The sequence below is a fragment of the Apteryx rowi genome, unplaced genomic scaffold (genome assembly GCF_003343035.1).
Source record: "Apteryx rowi isolate R43461 unplaced genomic scaffold, aptRow1 scaffold_412, whole genome shotgun sequence".
Lineage (NCBI taxonomy): Eukaryota > Metazoa > Chordata > Aves > Apterygiformes > Apterygidae > Apteryx > Apteryx rowi.
Window position 1 is genome coordinate 638,657 of NW_020450638.1, and position 18,118 is coordinate 656,774.

At 38.5% G+C, this 18,118-nt stretch overlaps 1 protein-coding gene across 4 annotated transcripts in view; it reads left to right on the top strand.

The window, feature by feature from the left end:
- ST18 (ST18, C2H2C-type zinc finger) overlaps positions 1 to 18,118 on the top strand; it is a 51,093-nt gene that overhangs the window by 14,475 nt on the left and 18,500 nt on the right. For 2 of the 4 annotated variants that reach the window (XM_026075833.1, XM_026075834.1), the window contains 3 exons: positions 1,965 to 2,176; positions 11,219 to 11,464; positions 17,541 to 17,656. In XM_026075833.1, coding sequence (XP_025931618.1) covers positions 1,965 to 2,176; positions 11,219 to 11,464; positions 17,541 to 17,656 — 574 coding nt within the window. The remainder of the gene's footprint in view (positions 1 to 1,964; positions 2,177 to 11,218; positions 11,465 to 17,540; positions 17,657 to 18,118) is intronic. The other 2 variants (XM_026075835.1, XM_026075836.1) reach the window with 1 other exon arrangement.

An 18,118-nucleotide genomic window follows, 5' to 3' on the forward strand; every position in this document is an offset into this window, starting at 1 on the left:
ATCTGGCCTGGAAAATCAGCTTGTTAAATGTAAGCAAATATGTGCACTGCCAGCTACTTGGGTGGAAGATTTTCCAATTTTGTATGTAAAATTGAATATTCCCTATTAGCTGTTACTTTGCACAGATGCATGTCTATTTCACAGGTTCATTTCAAGGAAAAAGTGATTGAAATGTTTTTATACAAATGCAAAGCCATACATATGCAATTTCTGTATAATGTATATCAGAGCTGAAGTTTACAGCATATTGTTCTTGTAAAGATTGCACAGCATACAGCTATTATTTTAATGGAAAGGTGAAAATAAAAGAGCAGGTGAGTGTTCTGACTATGCAGATGTACAAAAGTTGCCAATAAGAAGCTGATGATGTAGAGATTGATTCAGCATCCTATGTAAATAAGTAGCTAGCCGAAAGTCCATCATTAGTCCTCTGTGGATTCTGCATTCATAAATTTGATTTGTTGGCAAAACAAACATCCTTCATAGCCTGCTTTTTTTGGTCTTTTAGAGTGGGTAATGGAAGATGCACCTTTTTGCTCTTTAAATATCATTTGAAGTTAGCTGTAGTAACTGCTAAAAATGTAGACCCTCTTGCTCATGCTCCAGTTTTACAGCAGGGTAAGTAAAATCCTTTTTCATTTGCACTGAAGAAAGGGAGAGCTGAATGATCAGGCTCGTATGCACTGCTCCACTGAGATGCCTTCAGTGTTTAGAAAAACTGAATATGGCATTCAGTTACAGTCAGTGCACACAAACAAGCATTTCTCTCAGAGCATCCTAAGTTTGAGGAAAGATGAGTTCTTCAATGTCTTGTGTAGGTCACAGCATTAAAACGTACTCAGCCAAAACAAAAGGATCCAGGGGATACAGAGCCTTGGGGCTCAGATCTTTATGTGGTGAGCAGATGGCTATACACAGAAATGTTCTTGGTGTAGCTGGGTGTAGGCTGAGAAATTGGATTTTGCTTAGTTTATCTTTGTAGAACACTGAGAGATACAGACGAAAGAAATAATTATCACTTACTAAGAGCTGAGATCATGATGCTGTGTTTTCCCCGCAACAGTTAATGGCATTTCAAACCCCAAAATCCAGAACAAAGAGCCTAGTTCTTTCTACCTGTTTTAGAGTAAATGCTGATGATGAAGGGAAAAACACAGAACCACATACTCCACTTTTGTCTGTGAAAGTGCTTTTCTGTTCACCTGTAAGTTAGTTTTTCATTCTTAACTGATCTATTTGTGCCTAGTAAAGCTACATATTATTCCAGATGATTTCAAATATAAAAAGGTGAGCTAAGACCAATTTTATTCTGAATGTTCATGTTGGGGTTTTCTAATTGATTAAAGGGTAGATCTAAAATACTAAAAACTTTCCTGAAAACAGGACTGAATATTCCTAACAGGTAATGTTCTTATCTGACTACTGCCAGTTTGTTGAAGAGCCTTATCTTGTTCACCTTACTCCTATAAGCAAAGCAATTTGAATAATAGAATTATTCATTTAAGTAAGGCAAGCAGTGCTGTTTTAGCTAAGACTGGATAAGTCATTGGGGTTTTTTTTCACAACAGAGCTTCAAGAGGAAGCAGTTATAAGGATACAATTACAATTGCATTTGCCCACCAGTGTTATCAGGTCAAGACTGATAATGCACTAATACTTGTTCAGTCTTTCCTTGGACAACATTGCTTTTAATGCCTGAGTAAAGAGTGAGTAAAATCTGAGTAAAAGTCTCAGATGCTTTTGTTGTAAGATGTGTATATAGCAAAGGTATTTTTCTGGTAAAAATCAAATTATCATGTTTCTGAACCCACTTTTACAGCAAGCCTTTATAACCTACAGGAAATGGATTGTTTTAAATGTATTCTTTGAATATTTTAATGTATGAAATTATAGTCTGGGAAAGAAAACTATTTAATGGGAAAAATCACATATGTGCAATTGCTAATCAAATCTCTCTTCAACAGCAAAGCATTTTTCAAATCCAGTGAAATTTTCTAATCGACTGCCTAGTGCTAGCGCCCACACACAGAGCCCTTGCCATGCCAACTCTTATAGCTACGGTCAATGTAGTGAAGACACCCACATAGCAGCAGCTGCTGCTATCCTGAACCTTTCCACCCGCTGCAGGGAAGCAGCAGAGATCCTCTCCAACAAACCACAGAGTCTGTCTGCCAAGGTAGGGTAGTCCAAGAACCTGGAGGGTGTGCTAGCTACTGAACTGTGCGAATAAACTGTCTTTCATGTTAGTGACTGCATTAAATACCCAAAAAGGAGGCTTCTGTTTGCATGCTCTTTTGAAGAGAGACAGAGAAAAAAATGGTAATGTAGTGACCGATTCTGGTACAAATAAATAAATAGGAGGAATTATGTTCTAACTCTCTTCATAATTGAACCCTAAATACAAGGGGGGTGTTTTGTGGGAGGAAAAGAAAAGGATATTTGAAATCCAGCAACAATTTTTGGTGGATAATGAGTTAGATCTGTCTAAAGAGGGAATTTTCCTCCCTCTGAAACCTGTCACAAGCAATCGTTTTGGAGGCTGCTAAAAAAAAATCATGTGATTAATCAAGGTGACGTATTTCTAGCAATGGAATGAAACTGTACCTATTGAGTCTGTTGTGTTCTGAGCTCGTGACAGCTTTACAAGGTGTGGGGAGGGAAACGACAACTGACTTTAGTAAAATTCTCTCTTCAGCTGGTGAGAAAGAGGAGAATCAGGCCCACAGCATTTGGAGATAGATAATTTGTTCAAGTCTGGCATAATGGAAAGCTGCCTAATATCATAGATGTTTGTGTGGCTTTCATGTTTTGGTTTCTGCTCTGCGTTTCCTCACAGATCTTTTTGATTTACAAATGGTACTGTGTGAGCTAGGAGCCTTATCTTCTATGCCATTACATAGTAGTATATTGCTGATGAAAATAGACAAAACTTTTTTCTGATGACCATGGTTGCAGGAGCACTGTTTATTATTTGTATTGCAGTCACACATGCTCCACTGCAGTGAAACTCTTGAAAGCTCTGGGTAGATGAGGGGATGCGGTTACAAAATGAGAAGAAATCAGTGGGAAGGGAAAAGATGCATATTTATCAAAACACAAAATATCAGATTTGTTTCTACTGTGGGACTTGATTCATGATGTGTGTCCCAAAAGATGGATGAACTATGTTTTGGCAAGCCAGTGTCATTCTACCATGTTTGTTGTACTACCAGGCTCAGTCTGGCTAGAGGTGGCTTCCATGGCTGCTGGTCTACAAAGCTTTTCAGGCTTCCATGCTAAGAGGCTAGCTATTATTCTTTGTGAGGAACTGCATCTTTTAACAGCAGTGTAGTACTTCATTACCTATTCCAAATCTTGCACCTTTGCAAAGCAGACTCTCCTGCTTTTCTGCCTCTGATTTCCACTTGTGGGGTCTTGGATCTTGAAAAGGATGTTGGGAGATGCCACAGAGCAGACATTTTAGAGTGCATCCATTTGCAGCCCCCATAACTCAAACATTATCCATCCCAAACTTTGTTCATGAAACCTTTCCCAGATGACAGATCCATCCCTCATATCAGCTGCAGAAAGCTCCTTCCACTGGACTTCAATAGAGGCTTCTTCTAGGAGTGAAAGGTAAACTGATGCCAATGGCAGGATAAAATTGCTGCCGCAGCCTTTGGCTGACCTCAGCAATAGACCTTTCTTGCCAGAGAAGAGCAGTAAAGGGACCAGGCATAACCCAAAGATTTTCTCCTCCATACGTGCTTCGCAGTTGCCAAATCATGGGGAAGGTTTGAGTGGATGTAAACATAATAGTAATGATATGGAGAGACACTTGGGGCACATAGCTTGCTCCTTTCACACAGCCAGGAATACAGCCTAAAAGAAAATCACCTGTATATCTTGTTATCTGTCTGCCTCCACTCTTGCCAGACTTTCTGGAGGGCATACTGCTACAAAACATCTGACAGAAGAATCAAAATTACCTTCTGGCTAGGACACAGGCAAGGAAGCCCCAAACAGACTTGGTGGCCAAAACCACAAAAAAAATCCCCCCGCTTTTATTTGGTTTTGGCTATTACTTTTTTCATAGAGGAATAAAGGGGAAATTGTGGAAATAAATCTCTGGAAACTGTGTCTTCAGTGAAGAGGCTTTCTTATCTTAAAATATGAAGCAAAAGTAAGGCTATTTTAAAAAGATATTTGCCATCTATTTATCAATTTTTCTGAATTATTTTATGGATGGTATTTGCCACAGGGGTAAATGTTTCACTGCTAGAATATCTTACATATTTGTTAGATCATCAAAAATATCCCCTGAGGACTTTATCAGTGTGTGTACTCAAATAATGCAGCATAAACAGATGACTACAGAGTTAACGATTTCCTTTTTCTATTCTTGATAGCACACACATTCACCAGGTCTGACAGTACTTGTGTGGGGTGCCATAGTATCAGACCTCTTCCGCCCTGCCCTGTGCCACATTCCTTTGTTCCTTTGACAAAGAAAAACTGCGCAGCATAGACCATACTATAGCAGCTCAAAGCTCCTGACTTGTAAAGGCGTTTGTCTCTTTACGTGAGCATCAGGCAGCCGCCCACCAATCCAAGCCACCAGCTTCGCAGATGGGAGCCAGTGTGATAGAGCAGGGGCCGATGGGACTGCAGAAGATATGGCAGGAAATCTTTTGCAAGTTCATTTGTAGTTGTCAGATCTGTAAAAATATTGTGTTTCCAAGTTTCGAAAGCAGAACTTGAACTTCAAACATTTCAAGCAAGTGTCATTTTCTTGTTTTCTCTCAAGGCACAGTGTACATATGTCGCCTTGCTTAAACAGGTGGGGAAAACACCAAAACATTTTTTAGAACAAGTGTTTTCCCAAAGTCTTTTTTTTTTTCTTTCTGTCTCTCAAATTTTATTTCTTGACCTCCAAAGTGTTGTCCATTTTTTGGAAAAGTTTGATATTTTACCTTGAATGTTCATCACTTTTCAGTTATTATAGACCATGCTTAAATAAAAAAGTGACTATTTTTTACAACACAGTTGTAAAAATACAACAGTTTCATATTTCATGAATTTAATGGATTTTTAAATATATTAAGAAATATTCTTATATTTTCTACACATCAGCTCAAAAGGGAGAGTCTGAGACAGAAAAAAGAGAAGGGTAGAAAGGGTAGAGAAATCACATTACACATTAGCAGTGCTGTTCATAAGCGAAACGTCACAAAGAGAATTCATGTGCAAACATGATCTGCCAGATATAACTATACAAAAATTCTGAATTTGGAAATTAAAGAAATTAAAGAATAAACTTATTTTGAAATGGACTGTCAAATTAAAATGGAACCTAAGGTTTCTCTGTGAATTATATCAACTGCCTACAAAATGTTAACATCATCAGATACCTTGATGATACTATTTTGAAAAATATTTGATATCACTGTTACTTTATCTAAGCCCACAGGTGCAGACACCTGGAACTGTAGTAGACTGTTCCCCTGAATATAGCCGTGGTCAGACAATTCTCATGCAGTCTTTAACACAAACCAGTCTCTCATGGTCTGCATCTGATTTTCAGCTTATGTAGCTTCATTCAACTCCTATTGAAGTCAATAGAAGGACTCCCCTAAAAGCTGGCTTAGCCCACAGTTTCTAGTGCAGTGCTAGGGTGTACATTATAACATCCCGAGATCTTCCCTATTTACAACCCTCACCACAATCACTACTCACAGAGGTAGTTGCAAGCAATACAGTTCATCTGTATCCTCATCACTACCGCTTGCCAAATATTTTGTTGAATGTTTTGGTGTTTTTCCCACCTGTTTAGACAAAATGGCATATGCACACTATGCCTTGAAAGAAAACAAAAAAATGACACTTGCTAAAAATGTTTAAGGTTCATATTATGTTTTTGAACAAAATTATGTCATCTCTCCATTCTTGGATATTGATGATGGTGATAATTACATCAATTATTTCAACAATGTAGTTAGTGCTCAGCACGTTTGTCAGGCATACCTTTACTCCAAATACTGTAAAGCCTAAATACAGGATGAAAAATCAGCCAGGATTATCACTAGGTACTATCCTGTTGTACTGCTGTGCTTATTGCTCCTTGAGTATACTCTTGGCAGTCTTTTTTAAATTTATGAATTGCTCTGGGCCAAAGTTGTGACTTCATTTGTGTCTCAAATATTGCTGGGCAATTACAGGTATTCTTATTTTGACAAAAAATATTATTCTCACAGCAGCAGCAGAACTCAATTGCTTAAATTTAAGTCTGAAGAATTGAGGACCACGTGCATATGTTTTTTAAGGGTTGTTAATAGAAAAGGTTGTACTCTTCTGAGTGGAGTTGCACTGAGACTAGTATTTGTACACATAGCAACATGTTAGTTCCAGAGTTATTCCCAGTAGCAGAACTGAAGAGCCCTTTTGCACTTTTAGAACCAGACTGAATTGGTTGTGGGAAAGCAAAATCATTGGTAATGTTGTTCCTCTGGACTTAATACTAAGTGCTATGGCTGATGCCTACCAAGGAATACATAAACCCCCTTACATGTTATGATACAATCTCCCTAAGGCCACAGGTTTGAAATAAGATTCATGCAGACACAATAATTCACTCTTTCTGATCCAGCTATGAGATAAAGCTTAACGTGTAATCATTACTTGAGACACACTGCAGAGTATTAAATGTTGTGAGCTATCAGATGAACCAAAAGCATATGAAAAAATGCAGGAGTAATCTATCATAAAAACAACAGCCTTTATTGTCTTAGCGGATGCAGTTCAGTTCTAAGGACTGAACTACAGTCTACAGTTCTGGAAAATTTTATGCAATATTTATGTCATAAAATAAAAGGAGGCTGAAAAAGCTTGACTTTTCAGTTCAAAGTACTTGAGGTAGACAGAGGCTTGGATAGAGACCATTCTTTGTGTGCAAAGTTTTATTAGTCTTCGTTTTAGATGGATATTCATAGTAGAGTACTGCTTGTACCTTATCTTTTCACTGAACAGATCCTGAAATAAACAGCCTTCAGTCATTTTTTGCTCATTTTTCATACTGAACTCCTTTTCCCAGCTGCTTGTAAAAGCTATGGGAGTGATTACACTGTCACTGATGTGGGAGTAGATAAGGAGTAACCTGAATTCAATTACTGTACTGTGTTTCTCCTCTCACCCTCATTGATTTTGCTTCATTGCTTCAGTGGCTTTTCTCCTGGTTTACACCAGTGTAAATGTAAATGATATCAAAGTCAGGCCCCAAAGATTTACACAGCTGTAAACAAATATAAGTTAGGAAATAATAACATAAATTTACACCTTTATTTTACTTACATTTCTAAGGAAGAATCAGAACAATTTACATTGGTTTTGGTAGTTATATTTTACATATGTCATGATAAATGGATAAATATAGGCCTGTTCTCACATGCACCAGAGTCGAGAGCAGTAAGATCTGGCCTTTACTGAGGAGAACACAGCCCTTACCAGTCTGCACTAAGCATAGTAAGTGCCATTTTCTTTCCCCATGCCATAGCATTGTTCTAGCATTTTTTGCCATTTTTGTCTTTTTAGTTCCATTTTAAAATTAATGTAAAAATAAACGTGGCAAAACAAGCAAAATAGACATATTGAGAGGAGGGTGGGATGAGAGTAGGAATGAAAACTGGAACAGTATCTCTGACCATCCTCTTTGTTTGCTCTGCCATTTGGAGTTTGCTATGAATGCAGCAAAGTGATAGCTATTTTATACTGTTCTGAATAAAAAGCCATGCTGTAAACGTGTGATCCATCCTGTGATGGGCAAAAGGAGGATATTTTTCCATGACTATATTTAATTGTTGCGTGCATCTGTGAGCTCACTTAAACCCCATCTGTAAGCTGCTTCACAAACACACAACCCAGCCTTTCCTTGTCACACGTTGGACAACCCAACTTCTATGTGAATTTCAGGGAAGTGCTGAAGAATCTCTAAATACCTGCATTAGTAAATGTTCTGCTCATCACTCAAAGATCCTTGTTGCTGCTAATTGTGTCTGTTTCTCAGAGACAATATATGTTTCCTGATATTTTTCTATGTACAGTTTCATTTGGGAGGGGACCATGATCGCTTTGGTCTTTGTTGTTGTTGTTGTTGTTGCTGTTGCCTTCTGAGTAGTTGATATTTTGTCAGTGACAGAGAATCTGCACTATTTATGGTTTTTGCACTATAAAACTACTGCAGCCCAGTCACATGGCTTCCTTTTCTAAGCCATCTGTCATAGAGGTCTGGAATTTTATGTGAATGTTGGTTGTGCAGACTTAACCCAAGTTTTTTTATTATGAAAAATGTCAGCAACTACAATATTTAGCATTTTACTTTACATTGGTCATTAAACTTGATTACTGTAGCTCTGTTTCATTGCTATAGTTACATATCAACTATGAAGCCAAAAAACACTGGGGCGATCATGGCAGAGCTATATTGTCAGATCCTGGAGTGTGCAGTTGGCACTGATATAGTTAATATCTTGGGTTTTTGTAACTAAGGTTTATTAATGCTGGTATAAAAATGTATTTGATATTATACAGATGGCATAAGATGTTGTGGTTACTAAGTTATTATCCAGGATAAGCTGCACTGTCAAATTCAGGGCTTAAAACCATCACAGGAGATTAAACTATTTACTGAAAAGTGGCAGAAAGATATAACCAAAGTGTCTTAGTACGAACATATTAGAAATGTATTTACTTCCCATAAATATAAAAAAGCATCTCTCTCTTTAAGCTGTGTGATTGGAAATGTGAACTTTGTCATGCAGGAGAATCCAAAACAAGAGGTGTCTGAGTTTCTGAATTAGGAACAAACAGATGGCTTGGTAGTGTTTCAGTCTAGGTGGGCATCTGTCTTGGGCCCATGGCTACGAAATGGAGTTAGAATCCCTGAGTGAGGGAAGATCACTGGTCCTCAATTTTCATTTTCTACCAGCATTCACCTTCTGATTAAAAAGATTTCATCTGTTGCATTTCACTGCACTTCACCTTTAAATGTGTCGCCACTGACTGTGGTAGAAGAGAAGGCTGCATGAAGGAATCTTGTGCCTTCAGTCCAGCCAAGGTGGCCCTGTCACATTGTCAGCACAGAGGAAGAATTCCCTGTTTCACTATAATTATTTTTAAGATCTTCGAATAAGGACAGGTTTCACTGCCCTAACTTTAACCACCTAAACATTAGGCTAATCATTTAATCTCCCACAGTAGTTGCTGGGAAGAAAGAGAAAGGGACTCTTTCTGTGAGTTTCTCCTTCCTTTCTAAGATGTCTAAGAAGGATGGAAAAACACCCTCTGGTCATATCTGCCTCCTTCCCATTTACTGCAGGGGGTCTAAGTGATTTCCTTATGCGACAGGTTTACTTTTATATTACAGGAAGGCTGAACCTAGGCTTATATGAACGTCTCTTACAATTACACAGCACCTAACACATCTAGCCCCAAATTCCCAACTGATCTCTGAACTTTGTGGTGATGCAAATAAAAAAGAGTGATGAAGACAATAATAGGAATATACAGAGTAGCATTAATTATAGCATTCTACGTGTATATTACTTGATAAATCAGCTTTCCTAGGATCTTGTCATTTATCTCCATAGTCTCTGACTGTTTTCCAGCTTAAGCAGGGTGACACATACAACTAGACTACCAAGTACTCTTCCAGAAGCCACCTCATTACTTTCAGCTATGTATCTCTTCCCCTACTTTAATATCTGTTTTCCATAGCAAGGACCAATCTTATACTCATCACTGTCTACACAGTATGTCAATATAGGGTGTTGCTCCTTACTTAAGACTTACACATTAATTCCAGACAGTGTTCCTAAATTTGAAATATCGAGAACAAACAATTATTAGAAAAAAAACCCCACAACTAAATTATGGCCACCCTGAACAATTAGTTGTAGACTGGAACTACACAGGACCTTCAATGGCCACAGAGCAGGTCACCGTGGTAAATCAGCTTCATGTCACCACTGGCTCCATTCCCAGTTTAGCGTCCATGGGGAGAGGATAAGGGAACAGAATCTCACTAGTAAGTGATAGGGAGAGGATCTGCAGCTTCTTAAAGGATGCTGTGAACATGCCTACTTGGGCCTGTGTTTGGAAGCAGAGGGAAAGAGACTGATCCTTCAATGCAGAAAAAGCTCAGGGTAAATCCTCCCAAGATCCTATAATGCATGAGGTGAAATCTTTGTTGCTTCCGTAGTAAGTTCCACTTTCAGCAGCTTTTTGTCATTCTAAGAAGTGGAGTTTATATTCTTTTTCTGTGGTCAGACTGTGGGAGACAGAACAGTGAGCTTTCATTCCCTTTTTCTCCTTGAACAGCTGAGCAGTACTTGCCCATTCCTGTGAGCAGGAGCTGTTCTGAGAGGTTCTCCCAGCTTGGAAAGGGAAGTTGGGTCTCTCGCCCCACTACAAACCCCTGCAATCAGAGGTTGCTGTTTGCTGGTGCAGGTGCGTCCTGGAGGGCCAGAGTAGCAGAGGCTTTGTTAACTCATGCTGGGGGAGTCAGGAATTTCAAGCAGAACTTGAAGATCTTCCTGTGGCTCCCAGTCCAGTGGTCTCGGTGCAGACCTGTGCCTCAGTGGCTTAATCTGGCCCCTGTTTTGTAATAAATCTCTTCAAAAGTGATTTTCAAGTCAAACTCTGATTAAGGCAATATGTTATTTTCAGTATGTATGAAACCCTAATGAAAAATTCTCCTACTATATCTTTTATCATATTTCTCCCTACTCCCTCTTTCCTTCATGATGCAGATGTTGTAATATTTCTGGGGTGAGGGGGAAGGGAGGACAATAATGCTGGTGATGACCTAAACAATGCATTAATGCTTTTAACTGTGAATTGGGGTCATAGTTCTCTCTAAGAATAAAAAGATCAAGAAGATTTAAAGCTAAACTTTTTTTTAAATAAAACTAGATTTAGGGTGTATAGGTTATGATTTAGAGGCATCTTATTTAAATTCTACTTACTATATTTAAGCTGAGAGGCAGGGAAACCATTACCGAGGGTGCTCCTAAGTCTGCCTGAGTTGGACATTAACTGATATAAATCAAAAAGCTGGGTTTAGATTCAGATAAATTTAAATAAAAGCTTGCATTTACATTTATCCTTTAAAAGCACCACATGGTTTTGTTGCAGCCTCACCATGTCCATGTCTAAACATGTCTCTGTTTCCTGTTGCATGTCTCAGGGAGCTGAGATAGAAGTGGATGAAAATGGCACTCTGGATTTGAGCATGAAAAAAAACCGAAGCCAAGACAAAGCTATGCCTCTCACTTCTTCCAGCACAGCACTTCCTACTCCTTCCTCTTGTCCTTTCAAAACAAGCAGCATCCTGGTAAATGCTGCTTTCTACCAGGCTCTTTGTGAACAGGAAGGCTGGGATACACCAATCAACTACAGCAAGACCCATGGCAGGAAAGAAGAAGAAAAGGAGGTACCTTTTCAGCTTCTCAGTTTGTGATTTTTACCCTTGGATAAATGGCCAGATGATGGTCTTTGGGCTGACCAATCTAGTGCAGTTTTAAGGGAACTGACTTCCACAGGGTAGAGATTTGTGAACATTGGGCTGGCTTTAATGGCCTTTCAGATGTGGCACACAAAATCACTGCTCATTGAAAAATCCTGCTTTCAGAGCCTACTTTCAGAGGTGGAAAAAAACAACTGTTAATATCAGTAGGGGTTGTGAGTGCCTACAAGTATCTAAAATAAGGAAATCAAAGGAATCCAGAATTAGAGACCATATTTTAAATTTTATTCCTAATGGTTCATTCCTATAGCACATGCACCCAAATGATGTAAGGATCACTGAAAGAAAAAATATTAAGGTAATTTTTTCATGAATAAAGTAATTCTTCTACACCAAATGTTTATATTTCTAAATAACTCATTATCTAAGTATTTAAATACAAGCTTAGAACTTTGCCTACAATATTCTTTCAGTGGACAACTTTATATTTTACATTTAACTTATTTCAAGAAATCTCTGCCAATGAGATGAGTCCTAGATCTCACGAGTCTCATGGTCCAGAAGTCAGTCCGAGACTATAAATTCATAAATAAATAGTTAGTAATTCTTGAAGCTTTCAGTTACTACAAGTAGCATAAGGGGTGATGTATATAATTTCCACTAATTTAATGCTGTTTATCCCATGAGGAAACAGCATGGAAAAAGTATATGAATATATACTGGCGTCTTGCCTTTTTAACCTATCTTAGGAAACGTAAGAGACTGAACTTGAAAATGCAGTTGCAGGCACAAAGACAAGAAACTAAATTCTAGTAAATATTTTCATTTGGTGACTCTCTTGCCGGGCTAATCTAGATTGCTACTTCAAACCTGAAAATTTTCCTGATTTTGCTTTTGTTTCTGTTTTGCCCTTTTATATCCATTTATCCCATGTTGACAACATGGCAGCATAGTCTCTTATTCTCTTACTTTTCTTTCTTTTTATTTTACAAGCAAGTTTTTTATGTGTTTCTCTTGAGCGTGGCTGTCGGAACGCAGATTACTTGCATTTTTGTTAAATCAGGAAGGGATAGTCCATCAGCACCTTTTAAGGCTAATTAAATGAAATCTTGGTAATTAACACAGATGATCCTCAGTGATAGCTTTCTGAAGCAGACTCAGAGATGTCCCAGTTTGGAGTTTTTATTCAGCTTCATAAATCTTTCCTCCCCACTTTTTTTTTGTGTACCAAATAATAGCACTTGAACATTTTAATTATTGCAATTTTTTTTTCTTCAGATATCAAAACTGGCACTTTACAGTGATAGACAGGGATAAATCTAGAGTTGAGGTAGGGGATTCAGGCCTCCAAATCCAAAAATACCTGGAGAGAAAAGATATTTCAGTTAAGTGAATAAAAATGTCTGTCAGCTCTGGATCAAGAGCTGTCATATTGAGACCTCTGAGACAGTTTGTATCATGGTGGATCATTTCTTGGAGGCTGGGGTGTCCTGAAGAGCCATTTGCTGTCACCTCTGTGGAGCTCTCTACCTCAGCAATGAGATTCTGGGAGGATCATGCCTATCACAAGATTTTGGAGTGTGGTTTATAGGCTGTGGAGTCAGACTCTTCCCCGTGATGGGGCCCCTCCATGCTGCATAATAAGCGAATATATCCAGCTTTGAGAAAAGCGCCTTGCTGCATGGGATCAGTTGGTGTCACAGACTTGGCAGGGGGCTTGTAGTGCTGGTCCTCCTCCCTGCTGCCAGCGCGCTCAGCGAAAGAGCTATGGCAGGAGCACCTCTGCATCACCCTGCTCTCCACTCCACCTCTGCAGAGCTGAGAGGGGTGGCTGGCCGCTTCCCTCGGCACTGGCACAGGGAACTGGAGGCATCGGTGAACTACCCAGAAGGACATAAAGATCCGTGTTCAGGCAACCTTGCCCCTTGCTTTCAGTGCTTTGATAGCATGCAGTTTGTCCTTAATCAAGGATCTGGCCCCACACCTCTGCTCTGAGCTTTTCTGATCCCAGAGAGCATCAATATGTCCAGTGGTCTCCGGGCCAGAGGCTCTGTTTTGCAAATCAAAGACTGGCAGTTACCCTCATGCAAAGAAAATGAGTGATTATATCTATTTTTAATTCATTGTTATCTGGTTCATATGCACAACAGTTGCTTAATTTTGGTGGTAATTTCCAGAAAATATTGTCTCTCTCTCTCTCAGCGAAATAGCCTGTCCAGATGCCCCCTTAAAAAAAAAAATCTGAATTTGGAAAAAGCTCAAAATCTCTCCAAAAGGAAAGCACCGAGAAATAACTAGAGCTGTCAGTTAGTTCAACTGTCAGTTCTCCAAAGATTTCAGGGCTTAAAAATGTTAAAAGTGCCAGATGCTATTATCTGTTATTCATGTTACCATTATGTTCTGGTCTTTGCTGAAATCAATATAAACTTCCATCTGTACATTAAATGGAGGTTCATTGCTTGCTTGCTTTCTGTAGCGTGCATGCGTGAGAACACACATGCTCTTTTTAGATAATAGTAGTGTTTGGACTGATTGGACTGGTTCTGATTTTCCTTTTAGTCTGGAATTCTTCAGAATTTCAATATCATTTAATTCTAAATCTGTTCAAATGGGAAAGGAAAAAACATACATGGGTTTGACTTTGATTAGCTGTGATGACCATCATTTAAAAAGTGGTAAGGGCTAAAGGTGTTTCCCAAGGGACTCTCTCTCCCTCTAAGGCTAAATCTCTAGAGAATCGCACAGCCCAAGGCACGATGCTCCATGTTCAGTCCTAAGTGTGGAGGACCAAGAAATACCTCTTTATTTCTGACCTGCTTGTGCCAGCCTTTTGGGCCACATGTACTGATGCAAGGCCCTAGAAAGGCAAGGAGTTTAGGCATTTCTTCTACCTGCATTCCCTTTGCACTTTTTTGTGCAGCTTCTACACATCTGAAGATTTCATGCTGCTTGAATAATAACAGTGTTTCACAAGCTACTAAGGCAATGCTGGTGTAATTACCTGCTTAAATGTCTATGTGCCTCCCCCATTCCTTAGAAATATACTAAGGAATATTAACTAGAAAACAAATTGTTTATCACCACTGCAGTCCCTATTAGTATGTTTCTGATACTATTTTCTTTCCTTTAAAAGATTTTTTTCTTTAGCAAAAAAGCAGTTGCTATGAAATTGTATGTGTGTATGCTTATATGTGTGTGTACAATTTGGTTTAAAAGTCCTAAAAATTACAAATTTTAACTTTAAAAGTCAATTCAGGAAATTCACAATTAAAATGAGAAAAAATGAGTTCTTTGAAAGTTAGACAATGAAAATAGTGCAGTTCAAAAACCCTCTAGTATCAGTTTCGCTGGTGGCTGTAAATAAACATATGTCAACCTTAGTCTTGCCATCTTAGTTTTGTTAACTAATTCAGTGGAGCATCATTAAATGAATCTGTGTATTTAAACTATAATAGTGTAGTATTTTGTCAAGCCTTTATATGTATAATTCACTGTCAGTCCTCTCTATGCAGTAGGATATCAGACAGTGACATGATGAATCACTCACACACGCAAGTTCCTGCTCCATCACCAGCAAAAGATCAAGAGATGTCTTCCATTTGAGATAAAGAACACAAGCTATAGCTGAGGGCATTAATAAATCCTCCAGCTTGAACTGTAGCTACATTTATTTGCTACAGGTATATCCCAAGGTCCACCGTGCGGCTCAGGAACCTGGTGGTGTGCCAGGGTGGATTTTCCACCACCTTGTACACCAGGCTCCTCTCAGCTAGACCCTGAACATGGGGTGGAGGAGACTGATGCTTGCCTGGTCTTGATATATAATTAGGATGCAACCAAGGCATGCACTAAGTCTTAGAAATGCAGAACTGATCCTCAGTTCAGTTATAGACATAGCCTATCTGAGTTACTTGATAGAAAGAAAATGTGTGCACAGACAAACTGGCCTTCTTCAACCTCCATTACTTTAAATGGAAACCACATTACCTGCAGTTTGAAGTTATTTTGGCATCTGACCCATTGCAACTGGCAACAGAGGGGCACCATTTTTTTATTTCTTTTGGGAGCTTTTGATTTTACAGAAAGTTACACTGGTGATGATCCCTATAAGAACTTGCATTTACAGGTATATAAGAAAGGCAGGTCAAAAAACGTGGAAGGACAAAGTCAGTGACTAGAAGCCTCATTCTGTTGATTGCAGAGGCAAAATCATTCCAATATATCACTAGAAACCAGAATTTAACTTGATGTTGAAAAACAGTCTTTCAGGTTTCTTGAACCTTGAAAAAAATTTCTCACTTTTAGTCTTCAGGGTTTTGATTTCCGTGTTTGGAGGACTTTCAACAATTTAGGTTTTTTATATTAACATTTTAACAATATTTATCATTGTTTTTAATTTTCTCTGTTACTTTTTATCTGAAGTTTTCCCTTAGAAATTAAATTCTAAGAGCCTGAAATATATCAGTTTATTTTTATGATATTTTAAAGTGTTACTTGCTAATTACCATGAAAGAGTGTTTAGAAAAGCTGAAGACACATATTTTACTTACTATATTTGTAGCATATGAGATTATTCCCAAACAAAGTAACCCCACAAATGTGGTTGCAAAAATCGGTAGTAATTGATATATCAATAATATGGCATGGTTTCTATATGTATGTATAGTGTGAGTTACAGTAGGCAGTAGGTAGCCAGTACCAGAAAGCAGAAGGAAGTCATATTGAGGAGCCAGCCTCCAAACAGGCAAAGATGAGCTGCCAGGATTGAGGACCATATGGAAGCTTTATCAGAAGAAACACCCCCGCAGAGCTTACAAGTGCCATTAGGCAGAATCTCCATTTTCAGTCCAGATTCTCCTCAGCCCTCCGCTCCGTGCTTAGCAGCTCTGCAGACATCCCTGTCCCTCTGTCCTGGCACGTTCATCAGCTGTACAAGCCCAGAGCATCTATGGCACCAGCCCTGAGAGTTCAGCAGGAGCTGGGAGCTTCCCCCCTCAACCGCAGGTAGCAGTTTCTGCTCCCACAGACTGTAATCTCTGGGGGCCATCTACCTGAGTGTCTGAGCAGAGTTACAAAACCAACATGAAATCCCAGCAGGGATTTATACAGATTTGATAATTAATGCCATGGGCTTCGGAGATTTCTTAAATGTTAAAATATCCCCAGAGCATCCCTCTGGAAATGAAACACTTATCCTTCATACAAATAGTAATAATTGAAGGTATTAATCATCAAAACAGTATTAACCAAGCTATTTTGAAGTGATCAAATATGATTTTGCAGTAAATGAAAATGTGATATCCTTACACGGTTCCAGATTTCCAAAATGCCTTCCCAAGAGGGTGAATACTCATGGCTCCATAGCATCCATCAAACAGCACTGTAGCAGTGATGATTTTAATCTACAAATAGTAGAAATCAAGAACTATCTTTAGCAGCCTACTACTAAAGAAAATTTCAAAGCACTTTTGTACTTATGATTTGTATTTTTACAAGAATCTGCTCTATAGATAAGATAATAAGTCATCCCATTCTACAGACCTGGAAAGTTTTGCATTTTTACATAGCTTTATGTACAGTAGTTTTGTGATTTATAATTATATGGTACAAAGTTACTTACTTCAATTGTGTATAAAACTCAGTGATGTGCTTGCACAGAAAAAGCAAGAATATACTTCCCTACAATATGGAGTCCTTGTGTGGCTCTATATATTTTATTCTCTGTGTGTATTTTTCTTTGGTCTTCATCACCATTTTACAAATTAAACAAGATTTTCTTTATATACAGCTTAACACAGCATCTGCCCTCAGGAATAATTACATGAATATACAGTGGTAACATTAAAAATAAAATAAAATAAATAAATGTCTGAAAATACTATGTATTAAACTTTCTTCATCATTTTCCCCATCACTTCTTATGATGCTTTTTTCTAATGTTTTCAAAGTGGTTATCTTCTTGCCACAATAACAATTATTTGCTGAATATAAGAAGGTTCTTAAAGAGAGAAACCTTTTGTCATGTTCCCATCTAATATTTCAGAAAGATCCAGTGAACTCTACAGAAAACATAGAGGAAAAAAAATATCCGGGAGATGTCTCCATACCAAGTCCTAAACCCAAGCTCCATTCAAGAGATCTCAAAAAGGAACTTATCACGTGAGTCACAGAAAGTGTCATGTTTTTCTCTCCCCCTCCTAAAGCCTGACTACACAGTTGTTCTGTGGTTGGAGCACGTCTGTAGGAGCTGAGCCTGGAGACTCATGGGACTGTTCACTGTGGATAATTTCCCACTGGGACTATGCAACTGAGTATAAATGAGGTTTGGAGCTGAGACAGGCCAGGATAGGTTTGAGGGTCTGGACATATTCATGACTTATGCTCTACTTTATTCCCTATATAGATAGGTATCAAAGTTCCTGCTACAAAACACATACTGTTTTGTAGTGTGCTGCAGCTGTGCTGATGTTTAGGTAGTTAGGTAAACAAACTCATTTTGGGCAGTTTTTGGTATAAGTCGACTGCGGAGAGTTTGTGTCTGAGAAGTCTTGGGGACTTCTCAGATATAAAAGATGCAAATTTCATAAAAAGATAAAACACAAGCTGGTTGGGACCTGCCCC